The sequence below is a fragment of the Ambystoma mexicanum genome, chromosome 7p, assembly GCF_040938575.1.
Source record: "Ambystoma mexicanum isolate Mex_15411 chromosome 7p, UKY_AmexF1_1, whole genome shotgun sequence".
NCBI lineage: Eukaryota > Metazoa > Chordata > Amphibia > Caudata > Ambystomatidae > Ambystoma > Ambystoma mexicanum.
Window position 1 is genome coordinate 495,523,166 of NC_090939.1, and position 24,106 is coordinate 495,547,271.

The 24,106-nt window shown below is 49.2% G+C and overlaps 1 protein-coding gene across 6 annotated transcripts in view; it reads right to left on the minus strand.

The window, feature by feature from the left end:
* The window catches only part of DDX3X (DEAD-box helicase 3 X-linked), a 466,925-nt gene that overhangs the window by 337,330 nt on the left and 105,489 nt on the right, over positions 1–24,106 (minus strand). For all 6 annotated transcript variants that reach the window (XM_069636525.1, XM_069636523.1, XM_069636524.1 and 3 more), the window contains exon 3: positions 15,840–15,887. In XM_069636525.1, the coding sequence (XP_069492626.1) occupies positions 15,840–15,887 (48 nt within the window). The remainder of the gene's footprint in view (positions 1–15,839; positions 15,888–24,106) is intronic.

Consider the following 24,106-nt stretch of genomic DNA (forward strand, 5'->3'; position numbering starts at 1 on the left):
AAAACTTCAACCTTGTGGGGGCATAGAAAGTTCCAAAACGGGTCCCCGTTGATCAGAAGTAGAAACAGTGGAGCTTAAGGCTCAACTGACCAAAAAACAATTGATATTAAACTCTGAAAGAAAAACGCAAAACGCAGTAAAAGCTCGAGAGCTATAGCACAAGGACACCAAACACTTGAACGTGTAGTAAAAATCTAAGGACGGCTGCCAGGGGAGCGGCTTAGGTTTCTTTACCAAGGATCCCCAGCCTGACAGGGAATATTCATGAGCATGTGAACACATGCCAGACCCCATGCTGGACAACAGGAGTTACGGTGCATGACCACCCTCTTTGCCCCCCTTGACAAAACTGGTATCACTGCGGGAAAACTGAGGCATGACCCTTACAGACGAGACCTTAGGAGCAGGTCTCTCGGTTTTGTCGGCACAGACCTTAGCCTAAAGAAAGGAACCTTGTGTTTCGTCCCGGTATGTATAGCTCCCTCGTGAGGGGGCTCAAGCCGTGGCCCGGTACAGAAAGCGCCAGAAATTGAGGCCTCAGGGCGTACCCAGTGTGTTTGGAAAGCTCCAGAAACAGACCTTGAACCCCGGTGTCTAAAGCCTCAGACAAACTGGGCCTACGATTAGCATCCAACAGGTGACCCTCAGAACGTGTTCCGTCTTGGCAGGTCCATCGTGCGATCCCTCAGAGAAAACTCTGGTACGCCCATTAGGCCTGTGAGGCACCTCCAGAGAAATCCTGGTGGTAGAGCTACTTGAGACCATAGAGTCCCCTGGCCGGGGTTCCCCTAAAAAAGTAAGGAATTTACTGGATGTCTGATGAAAAGCGGAGGATGAGATGTAGGAAAGCGCTGAAAGACGCCTTCTAACCGAAGACAGCGTTCAGTGCCTGGAGAGGGGGACATCGCAGTAGAAGAATTAAGCCTAGCAGTGGTCCGGCCCGAGACACTCCAAGCAGAGAATGGGGATTCCACCCTAGCGAAGCGACATTCGCATGAATAACGGGACACAAATCCCAGATGCTCCAGCATAGACTGAGGACTACGTGACCGCAGAACCGAAAAGGAGAGAAGGACAATGGGAACAAAAAACTCCTGAAGATGCAAGTGCGTCCAGTCCTGACCACGTGGAGAAAAGGACTGAAGGGCAGGGTTACGGCCGCGTGCGGTACTCCACGTAAAAAGGACAAACATTTTTCAATTTTGATGCGCATCAGAAGTGCTCCAGTCCCGTAGGACAGAATGTCCGACAATTATGGAGGAAAGGGGACAAGACGCAGGAGTAAGCCAGTTTAGAAGTGAAACTGATTTCTTTACTGAGGATTTCTAGCCTGACAACGGGGAATATTCATGAGCATGTAAATCCATTCCAGACCCCATGCTGGAGAAGGTACGCACTACTGTGAGTAACTTAGTCATAGTCCTATGTCCCGTCCCCTTTTCTCCATACTTGTGGGAGATTCCCAGGCACCGACAATAGGTATTGAGGGAAATTCCATTCCCCCCATAATAGAAAACATTCATGAGAACTGCTTGGGCAACAGCCTAGGAGCTCAGGTCAAGACAGTAAGGTTTGCAAAAAGCCAACAGGGAGGCCCAAGTAGCCACCTGTAGGGGAGGAGTGGTCCAAAAGACCCCCCCCTTGCCTACATCCCCTCCCCAGGTGAGGGCGATGGCTCATTGGGCGTTCCCTCGGACCACCGGGGCCCAGGTGGTGGAGGGTTCACCTGCTGAAGACATTGCCCACACATTGAATTTAGCTGGGCCCAGAAACCATTTTGTCTATCAAAGATGGTGTGAGCTCAGCGCACTGTAGCGCGGCCCCCACCCTCGGAGAGTTTCAATTATCCCTGTCGCCGCAGCACCCTGGCAGATCCGCTGTGAGCCTGTTCCCACGAACAAAACGGACATGAGCTAGCATAAGATACTAACACTAACATTTCACCGTCCACAGTGTATCACTGCTTCCAGCATGACCCGGTCAGCAAGGCCTGGGTGGTGGGGAGAACTGTAGAATGCTCATCCGATGAAAGCAGAAAAATACCCAAATACAAATGTCAAAAACTACTTGTAATACGTGTATCCTTTCTATAAAACTACTTCTACTAAAGAAACCTGTAAAATTGTGTAATTATTGTATGAAACGCAACAATGGAGGACACCAGCAATGGAGGACCCACACCCCTGCAGGGGTGTGCGAATGATAAAAAGCATTTCCGGGGATTATTCTCTATATGTATCATTGAAAACCGTACACCCCGCGGTCCTGCGCCATAACTGAACTAATGCTGCTAGAGTACACACGAAGACGAATGTAACCATACAGAGGGCTCATATGAAGGATGTGCGAGATTGCACTCGTCATGCGTGTATGTCTAAGCCCCTTATGTGCCACCACCGTCACGTACGGTGGCGGGTCATTTTCTATGTACTCCACCAACCTCACTTACTGCAAATGTATATGCATATAACTAAATACTGTAATTGTTAAAACATAGTGTACGAATAAGGTGCTCAGACTGGATATAATCGAGACACATCCAGCAAAGTTGAAATGTATTCAAACAAATATTATAAAGTGTTTAAATGATTGTGATGTTTTCACCTCTAAAAGCCGGCAACACACGAGGAAGATACCTTTGTGAATATGTGCAAGGCCATTCCCCCTCCCACCCTGCGAAGACTGCCAAACATGAGAGCAGAGGCCCGCGCCGTGCTGCTCCACCTCCCCCAACCAGACTGGAGCCGTTTCAAGGATTTGTAGCCCCCTCTGCAGCACCCAAGGCCACAGCCCGCCACCTGCATTATTTACAGCACAGCAGTAAACCTCTGCCTGAACACACTTCCAAAGGCGCACCCTCGTAAACCCCACAACCCACCGGATCATCTTAGACTTATGGCCCTGTGCAATCAGGACACCCAATACTGTGGCAACACACAGCGGCACATTCATAACCATATCTAACAAGACAGGAAGGCATGTACCGCCCGTCCCATGCCCTGAAGCTTAGCCCCCTCAACCTATGGCTCCGGTCAACAGGACACTGGTAACCATGCCCTGACAAATGACCATCAGACCCCTCACAGGGTGCATTCTTCCTGTGTTGCATTAACCTGTAGAATAACCTATTGGAAGATTTACTAAAGAGATAACATTGCAATGACTGAATGACTGCGGTGTGCATGGCATAGGGCAACTAAGTCAGGGAAGGACATTCATCTCTGACACCGGCCACAATGGCACAACACCACCACCCGGATGAACTCAGCTGACCTGCCAGGCCCAGCCCAACCCACGAGGCTGACAAGTGACGTCCTCCAGCCAAGGCCAACCACATCGCAGCAGCACCTATAGCTAGTCATCGCCACCCAATCCCATTGAACTTGTGCCCCTTATAGTATGTAGGTACCGATGACGTCTTTTGTAAATAAATACGCCTGTCTTTGCTATTGTCAGACAGAGCGCTCTCGGAGTTTGCAGAGTTCTTTGCATGCCCTATTCTGATTGATAAACTCCCATTTAAGCTCACCCGCACTGGCTTTATTCCCGACTTGGGAGAGTCCGTCATTGTCTCTCATTGCGGGGAGGATCGTGCTGGTTGGGGACGCTTGCCTTCACACCTTAGCAATTGACTATCAAGGGATGCACTTTTGGACGGCAACAGCAGCCACCTTGCCGCGGACCAGATGTGCACGAATGCCCTTTGGTGGTTGAAGGCCCTGAACCTTGTAGGCCTCGGAAACATTAAGCTACACAGCGGGAGGTTAATGCTTGAGGCTGGTTTCCCTTTTGGGTCACCAAACCTAACAAATCGCTTCAGAGTTTTCACCTATCAAGCTAGAACCAGAGCTCATCTGACGTTTAGGTTGTGCAGGACACAATCGGCATCAAAGACCGGGTTCGGGAAGCAGACCAGTAAAAAGATTGGTTTCTGAATTCCATTTAATCCAGTCAATTTAGGAAGGGCGAGTGCCAAGTACAAACTTATCCCTATGAAAATTAAGGAACGTATGTTCCACAGAAAGAGCCTGAAGCTCTTATTAGTCTTGCAGCTGTAATGCAATCAAAAAGGCCCCTTCCAAGACATTTAATCTAATTCGGTAGAAGCCATGGGTTCAAAAGGCAAAAGCGGTGAGGACCACATTCACATTACGATCCCATTTGGGATGAGGGGCCCGAACCGGCGGAAAGAGACCTGCATAGTGTTTATTTGTATAGCGCTCCTGACCCAGGGTATATGGGCGCTTAAACATCAAGTTACGGGCAAAGGTGAGGAAATTTGTACATTTGTGCAGCATATGTATAGTTACAAGAACGCAGTTAGTGCAGAGATAGTACTAAGCAGACATAGTAAGGATACATTAGGCATACATAGTAGGTTATTTATTGAGTAACTAAGTGATGACCTTAGTTCGGAAAGGTTGGAAGGTGGGGGTAGATTTGATATCCAGTGGAATAGTGTTCCACAGTTGTGAGGCTAGAACTGGGAAGCTGGATCCACCGGCTCTTTTAAAAGGAATATTTGTAGTGTATTAGAGGATCTGGTGGTTCTAGAATTCTGTCTTAAGGTGAATTTATTGGTTAAATAGGGCAGGGCTAGGTGGTTGAGAGCTTTGCAAGTGAGGCAGATGGTTTTTTAGGTCTATTTTTTGTTGGATGGAGAGCCATTTGCATTAAATTCTTGTAGCCGAGATATGTTCTCTTCTAGGAATAGAGGGCGGCACGGAGTGCATTGTTTTGTAGAACTTGCCATTTATGGATTACCGTTTTGTTGGCACCTACATAAAGGCTGTTACAGTAATCCAGTTTGGATTGTATGAGTGCTCTGGCTAAAGTGAGGCAGTTGTTGGGGGGAGATCAAAGGTCTGCAGGCCCTAATTAGTTTACCAGTGTTAGCAGTGGCTGAGGCGGTCATATTAATTTGTTTGGCGAGGTTGGTATTCGTGTCTAGACAGAAACCAAGAGTTTTTACACTCTTGGCGATGGGAATGGTGTTACCGTCAATGGTGAAGCTAGTCTAACTGGGGCTGAGATTCCGGATGGTATTAGGTGAGCCGACAAGGAGCAGTTCGGTCTTGTCATCATTCAGGCAGAGGTCATGTGTGGCCATCCATGCCTGAATGATGGAGGAGACTTCATTGATCCGGTTGGCGTCCGAGTTGTAATTGCCAGATAAAGTGAGGAGTATCTGGGTGTCATCTGCGTAGTTAGTGTAGGTGACACCCAGATGGTCCAGCTTGTCGAATAGGGGCTTTGTAAATATATTATACAAAGTGGGTGAGACAAGATCCTTGTGGGACACCGCAAGTAATGGGAATAGGGTCTGCCGCAGCTAGGGGTGAGAAGACCAGCATGGTCCTGTTGTCAAGGAAGGATTGGATCCATGTGACCGCAGAGTGGGAGAAGTATGCTGCCGATGACCAGTGGTTGCACAAGATTTTGTGGTCAACCAGGTGAAAGGCAGCGGCAAGTTCAAGAAGGATGGCAGCCCTACCTTTATCTTTGAGTTAATCTATCTGGCTCTTGAGATCAACAAAGGCAGTTTCCGTCCCATGTTGAGGACGAAAGCCAGTTTGGCGAGTTCCTTGTAATTGGTTTGTCTCAAGGTAATCCTGAATTAGTAAATAGGCCACTCAAGAATTTTTTGTAAGAATGGGACAGTGGTAATGGGTCTATAATTCGTGGGTATATCTGGTTCGAGAGTTTGTTTTTAATAGTGGTAGGACCCAAGATTGTTTCAGATTACTTGGGACCGTGTTATTGGAGAATGACAGGTTTATTAATTTGGTAATGAAGGGGGAAAGATCCCTGGCTGCATCTTTTATGATCTGTGCGGGGCAACTGTCCCCCTTACAGTTTGAAGGTTTCAAGGATGCTAAAATTTGGGTACTTCAGGTATGGTTACCTCTTTGAAAGTGAAGCCTGCGCTAGTGGCGGTGGGTGAAGGAAGGGTGGATCTGGAAGCAGGACCGTGAGTGAGCTGTTGTCGTTTTCAATTTTAGTTTGGAGCCCTGAAATTGTTAGCAAGAGCATTCTGGATCCCTGTGCACCATGGTTTATCCTTAGTGCAAGTATCTGCGGGAGGAATGGGGTTTTCTAATTCCTTAAGGATGTTAAAGAGCTTTTGTGCTAGAGCCTGCCTGAGATCCTGGAATTAAGAGATTCTTTCTTAGCGCCTGTAATCTCATTTTTGTAGAGTGTGGAGATATTGGTGAGATTAGTTCTGTTATCTACTGAAGGCACTGATTTCCATAGTGATTCAAGTTTACTTTTTTGTTGGAGAAGTTTGAGCTCTGGGGTGTACCACGTATTCAGGTGCGCTTTTGGTTTCCCTTTGCGCATTTTTAGTGCGGCAATGATGTCGATAGCTTTAGCCATGGAATCATAGGCGTTGACCAGCAGGTTAAAGCCAGTTGTAGCTGGTAGAACGTTCAGAATAGGAGTCACCAGGGGTATTAAGGCTTCCGCTGTGATGTTGCTCTTTCTCCTAGTTGGGCAGGCTGGTGCAAGGGCAGGCCTTTTATGCACTAGGTTGCTGATATTAATGTCAAGTGGGAGGAAGTAGTGATCCGTCCAGATGAGCTGTACGGGTCCTTCAGGGTGATGTTGCAATTAAGGGCGGTTACCCAGTCAGGCATTCTGCCCTTCGAGTGGGTGGGTTTGGAGCAGAGTTGTAGGAGGCCATGCTCCTCTAATGCCAGGGCAATGGCTGGGGTGTCGAGAGGGTCATTAAACCCAAGATTGAAGTCTCCAAGTATAATCATTTGTGCTGAAGGTTTGGAACTTTCGGCTACTAGTGAGGTGATCTCTTCCTCAAAGGAGCCAGGTGGGCCCGGGGTCTGTAAATTAGATGCATTGTGATAGTAATCTTAGCAGAGGTTTGTAATTTAACTGAGATGCTCACATGATTTGAGGGGAGGAAAGGAGGCTAGTCTAATATCAAGCGAGGACTTAAAGATGATAGCTACACCATCTCCTCAAGCGTTAGGTCTGTCTACTCTAAGGATGGTGTAGTTATCAGGGATAGCTAGGGTAAGAGATGGTCCCGCAGCATCAAGCAACCAGGTTTCAGTCACAGCGAGAAGTCCAAGTTGTTGGTTAGAATGATGTCGGCGACTTCTAGGGAATGGGCGACTAATGATCTAACATTTAGAAGAGCTCCTTTTAGTGTAAGAGGGGTGGAATTGGAGGTTACAGTGCAATTGTTAGTCTGGTCGGGTAGTTTAGCTGGGCGTTTGTAAGTTCTGTGGTGGGTTCTGGCACCAAGTCTATTGTTACTATCGGTAGGGATGAGGGTAGTGGTTTGAGAGACAGTTAGGTCAGTCGTTATGGAGGGGTTGTAGTCAGGGGTGGGGCAGGATGCTCTCGTGTCGGTAGGGTTCCGCTTGGAGCTATCCGAGTTCTTTTGGCGACTGGATTAGCCAGCAAAAAGGAGCAACTATCCGTAAACAGATAAGCTGCAATAGAGGACAAATAGTCCTGCATGATAAGACATGAATGGCAGGAGGCTACAAAGTCAGATACAAAAGACAAAACTCAATAGAAGCACGACCGTCAAGCTCTTTGGCTAGACACCAATGACAAAAAACAGAGCCACTTGCTGCTGTATGGAGCACTTGTAGATGGCTTTCAAGCCGCTTGCATTACAAGCATGTTGTCCTCCGAAAGGTTGAAGTGCGCTATGATCGGAACTCGGGTACCAGGCTGCCAAGCTGAAAGATTGTGGGGAGGGGTGCCACAACTGGTGATCGCTCTGGTGAAGGTCGGGACTCTGCGGCAACCTGATCGGAGAGGACACCAGGCCACCTAGGACCTACGAAGAGGAGAGCAGTTTGACATACTCCTGAGTTTCAAAAGTGTCCAATGAACCAGTGGCAAAGGATGGAAGGCATAAGCTTTCATGTTGTCCATTGGATCACGGCGCCATGGGGGAGGACAGCAGGAATAACTGGCACGTGTTGGAAAGGTCCCCATTCCTATCCTCTGTCAGAAACACTCTGGTACCGACTGTATCCCAACAGAAACCCAGAAAGATCAGGTCCTGAAAGACCAGACAATTTTAACCAGTTCACCGACAGCCCAAGGTGGAACACGAACTGAAGGACAGACTGAAGATTGGAAGAAGCGGCCTGTGGGAAAGGGCTGCGCAAGAGCCAATCGTCCAAGTAAGGATATACATGAACCCCTTGCAATCTGGGGAATGCTGCGATGACATCTTCGTAAAGACACGCAGTGCCGAGCCAAGACCAAACAGAAGCACACAATACTGAAGTGTTCTGTTCCCACGGTGAACCACAGATATGTGGCGGTCTCCCGTTCAAACTGCATGTATGCATCCTGAAAAGCTAAGTCAATCGCCTTTCGGAGAGGGGACTATAGCTAGCAGGGAGTAATCTTAAATTTCTCTTGGGGGTAGAAAGATTGAAATTGGAGAGGTAGAGGATAGTGCGCAAGCCAGCCTGGTTGAGTTTGGGCAATGTAAACCTAATAGCCCGCCCCTTGCTACCGAAAGGGAACAGGCTCCACCGCTGTGAGGTCGAGGTTTCTGTACCTGGGCTCAGAGGGTGGGGAGGGAGGTGCAAGCGAAAGCACGCCTGGGCGACTTGACAAAACATGGCATCTTCTGCGATAGTCTGCCACGCCCCCAGATGAGAGACTTCGTCCTCCCACCGGAGTCTCGTGCGACCGATGGAAACCATTTAGAGGTTTTATCGGCGGCGAGACCACCCATTGCTGAAGAGGAGGCTGTTGGCTGAGAGGAAAACCGGCCACCTTGCAGTTTACGGCAGTGCCCACCAGCTGTGGCATCTGCATGGCGCACACAGCAGCCCTGAAAGCTGCTGAAACCAGAGAAGGACCTTGTCCGAGACCCCGACACCCAAGTAAAAGGTACCTTTGCTGGAGTTTTCACAAAGACCGACAATGACTTGGCAGTTTGAGTACTTGCTTGGTCTTCGGGAGTTCCTCATCCGTGGAGGAGATAAACAGGACTTCAAGGGGGAGATCAAGCACCTTGTCCTGAGCTTCTGTTGAACTTAGTAGCATGCAGCCCTGCTTGGCGGGAGAGGGCTACCCGGACCATGAGGCCTCGAGCTGAAGTGTACTTGATGGGCTGCAGCCTTAAGTAGATGCTGTTCCAGAACCGACGTCAGATAAGCCGCCCTTCAAGTATTCAAGCCCATCAGGAGGACTACATTCCTGAAACTCTGCTAGCTCCTTCCACAGTTTGACATTGGCAGCCACCAGGATAAGCTTAGTATTAGCCTGACACAGCTGAAGAGCCAAATTGGAAGAGACCTATTTACCCCCCAATGGCATCAGGAAGCTTGTCCTCCTTGGAGGAGGGGGCACTGCAGGAGGACAGAGGCCAGCTTCAACTGGAGCGTAGCTGCTGCCACGACCAATGAGGGGAGCGGGCATGCAAACAAGGATGTCCTCAGATGCATGAAGCTTGTAGCGCCGGTCAATTTTCCTGTTTAGATGCTGCCCGGAACAATGTTTTCCCCAGCCCTTAAAGGCCTTGGCAAGTACGCTCTTCTGAAGATACAGGCTGGTGCGCTCATGTCGACAGTGAAGGCTCCAGAAAGTACCCCTTCTTGGAGAGCTGGGGCTCAGATATTGCGATGTCTACCAGTGCCATCATATCCAGCACCCGGTCGTAAAAGGCTTTAATAGAATGGGGCGGGTCCTGGTCTACATCCAGTGAGGCAGGAGCAGACGGATCCACTGCACGTGGCGCTTCAGGCCCAGAAGGCATGGTTGGCAGAGCAACCAGAGTCTTTTCCACAGGGAAAAGTGGAGCCACTGGGGGAGAAGGCCCCACAGGGAGTGGTGGAGGTGGCACGACCGGAACCTGCATAAGGATTGGTGGTGCAGGAGCCGGTTTAGGATACATTCCCTTAAATAAATCCTTAAAGTACGCCTTCATGGGATCAGACAGCATAAGCATCTGAAACTTGTCCAAAAAAAATCCTCAGATGAGGATCTAGGTGCTGGAGTCGCCAGAGCCCGCTTGGAAGGGGCATACCCCCAGGATGACAAAGCGGATGGTTGCCAGGATGGTACACCACCAACTGGATCCACGTAGACCAAAGGCGCATGAGGGAGAGACTGTATGCGGCAACAGAGTCCAAGCACACCAATCCATTGGAGGGCAGCACGGATTATCCACACAACATGGAAAAGGCTGCTCTGCCCCAAAAACTGATCCCTCAGCACCAGCTGTGGTGAACTGAGTAATAGTCCCCTGTCCACGGCAGGCCATTTTGACTGCCATTTTGTCGACACCTGAGGCGACCAAGGCTGTGGTCACCACAGGTGAGTCTAGAGTCATGTGCCATTTTAGCCGTGAGAAGGAACTTCAGCAGAGCCAGTGCTAGAAGACTTCTGCTGTGTGACTGGCTTCTTTGCCCCCTCAGCAGGATTTGTTCCACCACAGGTCTCAGTGTGGGAAGGCAGTCACCCCTGAAGCCAGGACCATCAGAGAGGGCCCCTCAATCTTGCTAGAGATGGCCCCAAGAAGGGGCACCTCGGGAGTAACCTCTGTACAAGCCGAAACTCAGTACACTTCGTTCCAGATGTGGAACCTTTGGGATGGACCCTGGTGACGAACAGCCACAGAAGTACTGGGCCCGTGTTCAGCCCCCAAAGGGGGAACCTTGGAAGATGCAGTTTTGCAGCCCCTTTGAAGAGGTCCTTAGAGGAAACTCTGGTGCACCTGTTAGATCCCTTTCGGACACCTCAGGGAGGTCCTTGGTAGTAGAGCAACTGAAGCCCCTCCCGGAACCTGAAGACCCCAGGAAGGAGTGCCATGGTGCCCTAAAAGAAACAAACTTACCAGCAGTTTACTTTAATGCACTGCTGTTAATGGGGTGGAGGAAGGCATTGAAACTCCTCCTCCGACCTGACAAGCAGATGCTGGAGTGCCCGGGCAGAGAAGGAGTTGCAGTAGAAGCACGAGTCCGAACTGTGTTCCGGGCCAAAGCACTACAGACAGACTGGGGATCTGCCCTGGCAATACTGCATTCACACGATTAACAGGACACCAATCCCAGACGCTCCGGCATAGACTGGAGGACAAGATGACTGGACCCGTAGCAGGCATGAAGGACAAAGGAACAAAAAAAAAAATATTCCCTATGATGCAAGTGAGTCTGACCGTGTGAAGAAAAGGACTGAGGGGGCGAAGCGCAGGGCGCAGCTACGGTCCCATGCAGTGGCCCAGCATATCTTTCTTTGATACCATTGAAAGTGCTCCGGTCCCGTCTCGAAGGACGGAATGTCGCATGAGTATTGAGGAAAGGGGATGGGTTGTAGGGGTATAAAGAATACATAGCAGTACAACATTACACAACCACGGGAGGTGGCAAGGCTCAGCAGAAGCAAAGCTAACAGTTGGTGTAGCACTGCTTGGCCGACCCTGGACTACTCCCTGGAATCCACGTTGACGCAGCAGAATCTTGTGATGTGTGTTTAGACCTCCACATGGCAACTGTCCAGACAGGGCACACCAGACAGGAATGCTGTTGAGGCAGCGATCGCTCTGGTAGGGGGCTATCAGAAGGCCAGGCAGCAGATTGCCAACCGGTGACGAGGGATGCAGACGTAGAGCCACCTGGAAATTGAAGCCTTGGACAGGCCCTTCCCATGGTTCACAGGTCCAAAGTTGACAAAAAGCTGAGAAGTTTCCTGGAAACTTTGTGCGGGCCGCATACTTGAGCGCTCAAGCCACATCCACCAAGTGCAAAGTCTTTTCAGCGAGACAAAGGCGTTGGAAAAACAGTTAACGCCAAGGGTTTGAGATGAAATTCCGACTGAACCTTGGGCATGGAGGGGTGTGTGCGCAGCACCACCCTCGTCTCGTGAAAAGTCAAATAAGGCTCCTTGCAGACAGGGCCTGATCTCACCTACTCTTGCAGAGGTGATTGCCACATGGAAAGCAGTCTTCCAAGGCATAAACCTATGCATTCAGCTCTGCTCAGGTTCGAATGTCCATGAGCCTAGTAAGCACCATGTTGAGCTCACGCCAGGGCCTTCTCCAGCGGGAAAGAGCGGCAATCCCTTGAACTGCTGGACTAGACGCTGCGACCACATATAAGACCATCCTGGGGACCTGGTTTAACAGGAGATAACTGTCAGATGTACCTTGGAGGCATGTGCCAGCCTCGATTTAGCCAATGCCAAATACGCAAGTACTTGAGGGGCTGTGACCCGCAGAGGGTTGATCTTCTGTGATCAGCATATCGTTTCAAAACACTTCCATTTGTGTCCATATAAAGTCGAAGCCCTGGCGAGGACCTCCCACAGTCTGCCGGAAGCTTGTAATGCTGCAGGAGCCAGGCCTTCAGGTTCAGCGATCCTGGTTCATGGTGCAGGATGGCGCCTCCGTCCCTGGCGAGGACATCTGCTACGACTGGCAGCTTGACAAGAGGGGACAGACATGAGAAGGTCCGGGTACCAGATCTGCCTGCCACGCTGGTGTGAGGATAATCCTGCACCAGCACTGAGTTGACGGATGACCCGTAGTAGTGGCAATGGAGGGAATGCGTAAAGAAACAGGCCTTCCCAAGGAAAGGAGGTGGTGTCCCCCATGCTCCTCTGCTGGGGGAACCTGTTGGCGAACCTCCAGCACTTGTTGGTCGCCGTCGCAAACATCAATTTGGACTGCCCCATTTGAGAAAAAGGTTGTCCACTTGATCCTGCCGAAGCTCCCACTCGTGGCAAGAGCACTGCTCTCTGCTGAGGGAGTCGGCGACGGTGTTCTTTACTCCCGCCAGGTGAAACAGAATGAGGAACATCCCCCGGTTAATGGTACAGTGCCACAAGTCCTGCGTCTCTTGGAGGCCACTGGGGGGTCTGGTGGCCCCCTGCTTTTGGATGCAACACATTATGGTGTTATGGTCCATGAATACGCTCCGAGGGACAGCAGAAACAACTTGAGAGCCCAAAACACTGCCCATAGCTCCAGAATGTTGATATGTAGAGCCTGCTCCTCCGGTAGCCTCTGGTGCGACGATGTCATTGTGGGCTTGCCATCCTTCCAAGGAAGCGTCAGTTCCAACTGTCTCCTGGTACGGAGGGCTCTGGAAATCTGTACCTCGAACGATATTGGAGTGCACGCCCCACCATCTTTTCGCTCGGCAGAACTCCTCGTCAAGCGTGATCCTGTCCTGAAGCCTCCAGACACCTGGACCCAACGGGCATCAAGGAACTCCTGAAGTGGATGCATACGCAATCTGCAGAGCCGAATCAGGTATATGCACTTACAATTATGAAGACTTGATAGGTTAAAGTGCTTAATACCGAGAGGTTTCTAAGCACGGACCCGGGGATCGAACCTGTGTTGCTCCAGGTCGTCTTGCTTCCAAGGCGAGCATGTTGCTGCTGAGCTACCCTCCCGAGACCACGTACAATGACATGCCAAGCAACAACCTGGTCCTCACTGTGGCAATCTTCAGTGCCAACAGCCATTGCACCTTGCCCAAGATAGCCACCATCCTCTCCTGTGATGGTGCTGCCAGGCAGAACACTGTCGAGCCTGGACCCCAGGAACAACGCATCCTGCAATGGATGCAAGCAGGACTTTGGATAATACACCAAAAACCCTAGGTCTGTCAGCAGCCGGACTGTCTTTGCCGTGCGATAGACTGCGATGTCCCTTGACTTGGCCCAGATGAACCAGTCATCCAGTTAAGGATACACAAATCCCCTGCAGTTGTAGATGGCCCGCCACCGGAGCCAGGCACGTGAAGACTCTGGGCGTCAGCTTCAGTCAGAAGGGTGAGGGCCTTGAATTGGTAATGCTTCCCCCTGAATGATTAAGCACAGGAACTTGTGATGCATTTCGTGGATGGGGACGTGGAAGTATGAGTCCTCCAGAAGCAACGACAGAAAATCCCCCACCTCTGGCTGGCCGAGCAGGTGCTGCAGCAGGACCATCCTGAACTTCTGGGACTATGTACTTGATTAATCGTAGGTCGAGAATGGGCCTCCAGCACCCGGTCTTTCTTATGAGCAAGTACCTTGAGCAAACTCCAGAGCTCTGGAGTCACTGTAGAACCAGCTCCATCACCCCTTTTCGCAACATGGCCCAAACCTCCAGCAGCAGCTGAGGGAAGTGGTTTTCCTGGCAGGCCACCAGTTGTATTCGTGGACACTCGTTGAAAATCCAAGGTGCCCATGGGCAAGAGCGTCCAGCACCCATTTGTCAGTGGAGATGGTCTCCCACATGCCGACAAAGTTAGCCAGCTGGCCTCCCACCAGGGAGCAAGCCTGACATCCTTGGAGGTCGACGGGCCGCCTTGCGGTCCCAGACGGTGTCTGCCCCCAAAGGCCTTCCGAGCCCCCGCATAACAATAATAATGAATGAATTCATGCCAGAACCCCATGCTGGAGATTACATTCCAGTGACCTTTGATATTCCAACCTTGGTAGTACCACCTGAAAGATCAGACCACATTTTACTGGACTAGTAACTTTGTTCCATCGCTTCTTTTGATCAATCACCAACGCAAGTAACTTACCTGCTACAGCTCCATTCTGGGTAGAAGCATTGTGGCGCCCGACATTTGGGCACAAGGCTCCCATTCTCAAGGATTGGACTGCTGAAGTTAGTGATAATCACTTGAGACTTGGGTCAATCTTCACTGCATTAATATACTTAGCCATTGATTAAATCATTTGAATGCATTTTCAGAATCTACTGTAATGTTTCTAGGTTTATTATGGGGCGATCGTATCACCTGCTTTTTTTAGTACATGTTTAAGACATAGAACATTGTATTTGTATGTGCCTGTCTAAATTGTCTGCGCTTCATTGGGTGGACTCTGGAAACCCCTGATCCCACTTATAATAGCCTGACTGCTCTACAGGTTTACCTTGATGGGTTTTGGCTAACTTCTCAGAGTTCCTGCTCAGCAACTAGGGTGGCCTCCTAAAATCTGTCCAACAGGCCAGATTCCCCCGAGACCCCTCAATTCAACACACAAGAAAGGTATACCTTAACCAAGTAGAATGCAGTTTTTTTTACCCAACCTTGATCAAATTAAAACGCTTCCATGTGATGCACCCAGAACAAATCTTCAGAGTGATCACTTGCATGAGAGGATAACATGCAAAGACATTGGAGGAACCATAGCTGGCCCAGTCCAAGAGGCGCCAAAAATAAAAGAAAATGCAGGCCCGAGAACTCCTACATATTGCCCCCTAAACCCTGCTAGGAGTCAAAGAGCAATTGGAACAAAACATCTAGCAGCAGCTCCAATAGGCTTCCAACTTGTCCATGGACAAAAAGGACAGGTGTTTGGGCCCATGGTCTAAGGAAAGACAGAGGCATCCAGAAAGCCGATTGCCTGAATGATTCTGCACCATATCCCTCTGGTCTCAATGTCTGGAGGAAAGGGCGATTGACATAGCAATTTTTGCCTAGCCATTTTTCAAACCAACCTGACTTCCAAAATAGTCCTAATAACCATCAATACATTTTCTAGTAACTCGTTTCAGACATCCTAGTGAGAATGTGTCTTACAGTGGACCAACCATCCCCCCACCTCCCCCCACCCCCCCCCCACCCCGGTAATACAACATACGCTCTCAAAGCACTTATTGTGCTAGCTTTAATGGCGCACAGGAATATGCCCACAATCTGAAGACTCAGGTTAACACCAACAGCTGTGTACCCCCTTCGCCACAAAGATGAGTTCACCAACCAAAAGCCACACACCATAGTACCTTTGTATACCCAAGCTTCAATAGGCCTTATCCCCAGTGTTGCCATGCAACATGCAAGTATATCATTGAGAAAACAATTAGATAGTGCCAAACAAAACCAGATACTAACCTTGTCTTGAAGCTTCTTTGTTTCTTAAATGAGGTGGTATGTAGCGCTCTAAAAGAAATGAAAACATTTAGTAAAACAGGTACAACATAGTTAAAGACTCCCACAGAAACCAAAATAGCTACTTCTGCAAGCTCTACTTGTAAATAAATACAAAATCTCAAATTGTAAAACAGTAAGAGATTGGATTAAACTTACAAACTGCCAATACCAGAGCGTATCAATCCACATGCAGGGGATGGGTGTAGGGAAAAGAGGGTGGATTGTCTTCCAGAACCACTACGGATATGCTATGAAAAGTCAACTTAGTCAAGACAAACGCCCATTTTTGAAGATTCTTGGGACCCTTTAGGGCACTCAACCTTTCACATTTTTAAATCACTGACTTTGTTGGGTCTCCTGCCATGGCTACCCTTTTCACATTGATATATTAAGTTGGTCCCATCCCAGGGTTGCCTTTAACCTGCCCTAGGGCATTTTTTTATCACCTTACAATGGTGAAAGTTTTGGTTTCACCAAGTGTGCAAGCCATTTTACCACATGTATAGTCCAATGTACCGTTAAGGTAGCCATTGGGGCACCAATGTAATTTTAAATCTTCAACCATTTCGAATTTTATGGTTCCCCATTTTCCACCAGTTTTATCCAGTATGGAGGTTACTGTGTGGGCCCACAATGTAGTCCCTGAGCTCTCCGCGCAATCATCCTGTGGGGGTGGTCTAGGTCAAGTGGCAGTCCAAAAACCTACCAGTATGGCCGGTCATCTGAACCTTCGCCCAGCCTTTTTCTGCAATGGTACTTTCCTGCCTGGTTCCCGCTTCCCTCTTGCTGCTCGTCTGGATGGTTGCAGACATACCCTGGCTTGGGTTCTCTGCCCTGGGATTCCAGAGTTATACTGCATTGGGTAGAGCTTTCTATATTGGAAAGTTCCTGTGCATTTACCAATCATTTACGACCAGCGTTTGCTGCCACCTGGAAGAGGATTGGGACACCAACACCCTTCTTCACCAGGTTTGGACATCTTCAGGGTCTCCAGCAATTATCCTGTGGTGGAACAGTTATGCTGCTCCACCCTCCTTTGTCAACTGAGCTGCCGGGATCAGTTTTCCCCAAAGCTTCCCCAGATTCTTCAACCTGGTCTTGAAGGCGACAGTCACATGAAAGCAGTGCGTTCACTTCCATGGAGGTGGGAAGGGGTGGAGTTTCATGGTTGGATCAGGGTTCAAACCCCTGGGCACCAGAGTGCACCTGGAAGAGCAGCCTTCAGTTAACCAGGTAGTAAGCCACCAACATGTTTTGCAAAAACGCACCAGTGGGGTCATTCAAGATCCTCCTCCCCTGGTCTGGTCTTGATACTTGGAGGGATGTGAGGGTTTAACACATTCTAATTGTCTTACATTGGGTGTCTTGAGCTTCTGGTTCTGCATCAGACCCCCTGATCTCCTCTGGTCCTCCATGGGTTGTTTTACACCATTCGATTGACCCAAGAGACCCTTTTAAGACATACTCTGGACAGCCTCATTGCAATTGGTTATAACACTCGTAATGCCCAGAGGTTTTTAAGCATGGACCTGGGGAATCGAACCCGTGTGGTTCAGCGTGGTCTTGCTTCCAGGGCGAGTGCGTTACCCCTGAGCCATCTTCCCTGCACCCAGGTAGCCCTTGGCTAAGGGCCACAAGACAAAGGGCAGCTCCGGAAGACGCTGCTCCACCCAGTGTTTTCCCTTGTCCGACCAGGGTCGAACAACAGACAACCTACAGCGACTTGGCAGGAGTACAGCCATTACTGTACTCGAGTACACCACTAACACATTAGCTTATACGACTTGCATTTAGTCTACTTGAATAAATTAGCCTAATCTTGCATGTAGCCTCACTGTAAATTACCCCTAGTCTTGTACTCCTCCCACTATGCAGTACTCTCATATCTAGCTGCACTCCATCTTGTACACAAATTGCATTACCACCTGTGTTTAGTCTGCTTATCATACGCTTATACCAGCTACAGTAGGTAACCTAGGCCCAATTCTAGACCTGGACAAATAAATTCTCGCAGCCTATGATCTGTATTGCTCACACCACTAGCGTGGACCCAGGCTGCAGGCACAGCCAAACATCCATGCACGATATAACAAGTCTATGGCTAAGCACATCCGGCCCAATTTCACACAGCCGTCCAGACTGAAACACCCGATGTACCACAACATCTCTGCCACTAGCATACAGCGATCACCACCTGATATTCAGAGTCTGTTGAGGCCAGCTATAAAAGCAATCTAACCTTAAAAGCACCCACGTGTCGGACCTCTACTGGGCTTAGTCGAAACTTGCCAGTCACCCAAATCTTAGAATGGCAAACATGCACAAATGCATCTAAGCTATTCCTCTAGAATCTCTAACCACATTGACTACGGTCACCAAGGGCTTTCAACCAAGGAAAAAAGTGCATTGAGGCCACACAAATGGGGAAGATGACTATATAAATACAAAATACATGCCCACATAAGGCTAGCCCATGGCCTCTTGGCCATGGGCTAGCCTTATGCTGATTAGGGCACCATGAGATGGGCATGGTTGAAGAGTCTGCATTGTGCTGGGCCCTACCACCCAAGATGGATTGCTGGGGTAGGAAATGTATTACTACCAACCACCAAAAAAAAATAAAAAATAAAATCTCATACTCCCCTGCAACTCTGAACAAACCATTCCTCTACCGTATACCAAACCACACCCACTTCACAAACCCCAACATGAAACCAAACTACACACTCACCTCGAAACCAAACCACTCACCTCGACACCACATGACAGCTTCCAACCAAAAACGCAAAGTGCTCAATGGCCAGTTTCTCTGAACTGTAGCTGTCAACAGCACAAAGCTCTTGCTATTCTTCAATCCTAACAAATCCAGCCACCTTCCTTGCACTGCATACCCAGCAGAGCACCAAGAGATCAGACAACCGTGTGCGGTACAAGAATCTTTTACATAATGGAATCCACACCTGCAGGGTAAAAGACTTTCCGCCATAGCGGCTAGCACATGGTTTCCTATAAAACATCCTACCTAGAAGGACTGGGTACTTAGTGACCATGGACACTCTGTTCAGTGAGTTCTAGGGCAAACATTGGATTTTAGTACTTCGCTTAGATTTTTTATGCAGTGTTTTTAGTCCTACTCTCCTTTAAAAAAAGTGAATGCTTCCTACACTAAAGTTGCTCAGGGACTTTGATTAAAGAGGTCTGCTACCCTTTTTGCCTACACTCCCTACCCCCGCACTGTTTTAGGTCCCGACACCTGGCCTAAGACCTGTCACAGGACAGGTGAGGGTTGGGCCTTTAAACCACTGCTAAATTGAGCAGATCCAAAGGGCGACTTATACCACCCATTTTGCCAGATGGTGTTATGTATATAGGGCTCGTTCATCCATTTGGATGGCCTCAATGCGCTTTGTGATCGGTTGGAGCGCCCTCTGTGACTAGTCAACATGCTGGAATTTCTAAAGGTTTTAGATTGGGAGATGCATGTGTGCAGTTTTGCCGGTCTAGGACGTGGGTGACTAGGCTCATATAAGCAGTTCAAAAAAAGGTCAGGCATGTGGGTGGGCGCTGGTGGTTTGCAATAGAGTGCTATTGTTGAGTCAATGTGCGGCCAGCTAGACCAAAGTTTTTATGTTGGTAGTCAATGTTGACTAGTGGCAGATGTGTTATTGTGGCAGATGTGTTATGGTACAATAGGCGTTTCAGTGTGGACCGCTATATGTGCTGCTAGACAGGAAGGGCATAGCCATAGCTGCATTCTACAGTGCATTAATGTTTGGCTGTGCATGCGGCATGTGTCCACAGACGTGGTGTAAGGTATACGCACTGTAGGCGTTTAAGTAGTTCGGCTGGAGTTTTGTCCAGGGTGGCCGGCATGGTCTTGTTCGTTGTGTCTGGTGTGAAGGTCTGAGCGGTGAGGGCAGGTGATTTTATTGCTGTGTACCAGTGAAAGCTTCCGGCTACCCTGGCGTATGTGCGGTAGGAATGTTGTTGTGCATGGGCAACGATAAGTTAGGTGAGCCGCTGCAAATGCTGCTACCCTGTTGTAATTGGTTTAAGGGGATGATGGTTTCATCAGTGTTTCAAGAGGAGAGGCTATTGAAGAGCCAGGATTTTAGGGCCTCTGAGTTGCAGGTGGTTTTCAGTGGCGAAGGGGTAGGGAGTTCCATATGATTGGCGCTTGGATGGAGAAGGAGGATCCACCCAGCCTGGACGAGTTGCGAGGTGGGACCACTAGGCAAAATGCAGTGCGAGATGAGATTCCTTGATGGGTGGTAGGGAACGATTTTGTCTCTAAGGAATTCCGGTCTTGTGTGGACGGCGCAGTGGATGAGGCGCATGGCTTTAAAGGCAGCAAGCATGTCCACTGATTGGGAGCCAATGGAGGTCTTTAATGTAGGGCTGATGTGTTCTCTGGCGGGTAGGTTAATGAGCAGGCCTGCTGCCGCGTTTCGAGTTTAGGTAGAGGCAGTCTGCATGACCTATTTGGGATAAAATGGAGTTGATGGCTGAAAAACGGTGGGGTAAGGGAAGATACGCTTGAGAAACCATAGATGACGAAGCAGATTTTGGATACAGTATGATGTTGGTGAGAGATCGGTATGAGTCCAATGTGCATCCAAGGTTTACCACACTGGAGATTGCTGGTGCGTTTCCTAGGGGTTGGGGCCCCCAAAAAAAAATAAATAAAAAAATAAAAAAAAAAAATTTAAAAAAAGTTGAGGGCTGTCTTCTTGCAAACTAGGATTTCAGTTTTCCCAGGGTTCAGGATGAGGTGGTTGGTCGTCATCCAGTGGTGAATATCTGAGAGGCATGACGACAGGTCTGGTCTGCAGAGCCTTGAGATTTTGATGCTCTTGGTGTCTTTATAGCAGGCATGACTGTATGAGCGGATGATTGCGGGCATGGGTTTTAGGTAGAAGAACTAGTTACTCTTACCTTGTAACGTTCTTTCGATGGGATGTTCCTCCGACGTATTCCTTATCTTAGATAGAAATCCTTCAGCTTTGCTGGCCTCGGAAAATTTTTTCGCCAGAGGGCGCTGCGCGTCGATGATCGCCGAGTCGATGACCCTCGACGGCCTCCGTGCCGACGTCGACGTCATCCTGCCTATAAAGGCCGCGCGCAGCGTCCGTTGCTCAGTTCCGTTTTGTAGTCCCCAGTAATGTTTTTGGATTAGACTAATCACCTTGAAGGAGCATAGGCTGCAAACCCACAGGAAGTCATACTGCGGGGATGGATGGGAGGGTCGATAAGGAATACGTCGGAGGAACATCCCATCGAAAGAACGTTACAAGGTAAGAGTAACTAGTTCTTCGAAGGGATTGTGTCCTCCGACGTATTCCTCATCTTAGATAGACTCCCATAGCAGTGGTATTGTGACTGGAGGCGGGAGTAATAAAAGTTATGTTACCCTTCCAGAATGGACAGAGTGTAACACAGCCTTGCCGAATCTAGTTTCTTGACTAGAGGAGGAATCCAGGCTATAGAATTTGGTAAATGTATGTGCGGACGACCATGTGGCAGCCGCACATATATCTCGAATTGGCACCCCTCTTTGAAGGGCTGAGGATGTTGCGATACCCCTGGTAGAATGAGCCCTTAGATTTTGAGGAGGCTCCTTTCCTGCCAATTTGTAGCACTCCAGAATGGCTAAAATAATCCATCTGGAGATGGTTTGTTTTGTTATTGGAAGGCCCAACTTATGTCCTGCATAACCTACAAAGAGTTGGTCTGCTTGTCTGATCTTAGCCAATCTGCTGATATAAAAGCTCAAGGCTCGCTTAGGGTCCAGCCTGTGCAGTCTCTCTTCCTCCTTCCCCGGATGAGGAGGAGGGTAGAAAGAAGGTAATATAATCTTCTGAGTGATGTGAAACTCCGAGACTACCTTCGGGAGGAAGTTAGGCTTCACCTGAAGAACAACTTTGTCCTTGTAAAAGATTGTATGTGGAGGTTTACACGATAAGGCTTGCAACTCGCTAACCCTTCTAGCAGATGTCAATGCTATTAGCAAAACAGTTTTGAGGGTGAGAAGCTTCAATGAACAAGAGTGTAGTGGTTCAAAAGGGGCACCCTTTAGGAAGTTTAAAATTAGGTTTAAATCCCATAAGGGAACTTGAAAAGGTTTCGGGGGATAAACATTAGTTAATCCTTTTAGGTATTGTATTACCAATGGAATTTTGAAGTATGAAGGCTCCTCTGCAGTGCGCTTAAAGATTGATAGCGCTGCGAGATAGCCCTTAATTGTGCCAACCTGTAGGCCTGAATTAGCCAGGTAAAGTAAGAATGACAACACCATAGGTGTACCACAAGAAAAGGGTTCAATATTCTTTTCTCTGCACCAGCTGCAAAATTTGTTCCAACGGCAGCGGTATAGAGTTTTAGTTGCCGGCCTTCTGGCCGAAAGCAACACCTCCATAACATCATCCGGAAGGTCCCAATCCTTGTACCTCAACCTTTCAGACACCAAGCGTGAAGGTTGAGGGTCTTGATGGCTGGATGGAGAACCTGACCTTCCTTCTGCGAGAGAAGATCCTCTCTGTATGGCAGTCGAATTGGAGGGCAGATGGACATGTCTAGAAGGTCCGGGTACCACGTTCTCCTGGCCCAATCCGGGGCAATTAGGATCATGGTCTTCCGAAACCTTCTCAACCTCCTGATCATTTGAGGAATGACAGGGACCGGAGGGAACGCGTACAGAAGTGGGAACTCCCAGTCCACTACGAACGCATCTCCTAGAGCTCCTCTCGGGGGAAATTCCCTTGAGCAAAATCTGTCGCACTTCCTGTTGATACTGGTGGCGAACAGATCCACTTGAGGGGTTCCCCAAAGGGCGAAGATCTCTTGAAGGACTTCCTGAGCTATCTCCCACTCGTGAGAGACTGTGCTCTGCCTGCTCAGAGCGTCCGCTGTCAAGTTCTTCTCTCCGGCTAGGTGAATTGCCGATAGAGAGATTCCTTCCTGAATTGCCCAAAACCAGAGCTGCATCGCCTCTCTGCACAGTGGTAGTGAGCCTACGCCTCCTCTTTTGTTGAGGTAGTGCATGGCCACTGTATTGTCCGTCATTATTAGGACGTTTCTTCCCCGTACAGACGGCAGAAAAGCCTTCAGCGCTAGTCTGATGGCTCTCAGCTCCAACAGGTTGATATGTAGTCTGGACTCCGATGGAGACCAACGACCGCTGATGGTCAAGTCGTTGGCGTGAGCTCCCCACCCCGTGAGTGAGGCATCCGTGACTACTGTTATCTCCGGCCATGGTTGCCAAAACATTTCTCCTTTCAGGATGTTCTCCCGACAGGCCCACCACTGAAGGTCTCGGGCTACTTTGACCGGGATCCGAAGGAGATCTGTCATCCTTCCTGAGAACTGTGACCACTGAGTTCTCAGTGCCCACTGGAGGGATCTCATTCTCAGGCGAGCCTCCGGCACGAGGAATATGCAGGATGCCATGAGGCCTAGCAACCTCAGAAAGTCGTAGGCTGGGAGATATTGGGCATTCTGAAATCTGATGACCATCTGCAGAATATCTCGAGCCCTCACCTCTGGTGGCAAGGCTCTTCCCAGGGAAGTGTCCAGGACTGCTCCAATGAATTGGAGTCTCTGTGATGGTATCATCTGTGACTTCTTTAAATTGAGGGAGAAGCCCAGCTTGTGAAGGAAGTGGCAAACATAATCTAGTTGTCTCTGAGCCTGTTCCGAAGATACAGCTCTGATCAACCAATCGTCTAGGTAAGGGTAGACATGAATCCCTTCCCTCCTTAGACTTGCAGCCACAACCGACATTAGCTTGGTAAAGACCCTCGGGGCGGAGGTTAGCCCAAATGGCAGAACTCGAAATTGATAATGAGAGCTGCCAATTGCGAACCTCAGGTATCTCCTGTGCCTGGGATGGATCGGCACATGGAAATAAGCGTCCTGGAGGTCTAGAGATACCAACCAGTCCTGAAGCTGGAGGGCCTGAAGGATCTGAGAGAGAGTCACCATCTTGAACTTGTCCTTTCGGAGGAATTTGTTCAATTCCCGTAAGTCTAAGATGGGTCTCAGTCCTCCGTCCTTCTTCGGTATTATGAAGTAGGGGGAGTACCAACCCTTGTTCCTTTCCGCTACAGGTACCAGTTCTATGGCACCTTTCTCTAGCAGGTCTAAAACCTCCTGCAAGAGGAGCGGATCTGGAAGCTTCAAAGGGTTGTTCCCCGGTGGATGACTCTGAGGGATATGTAGGAAGGGCAGGC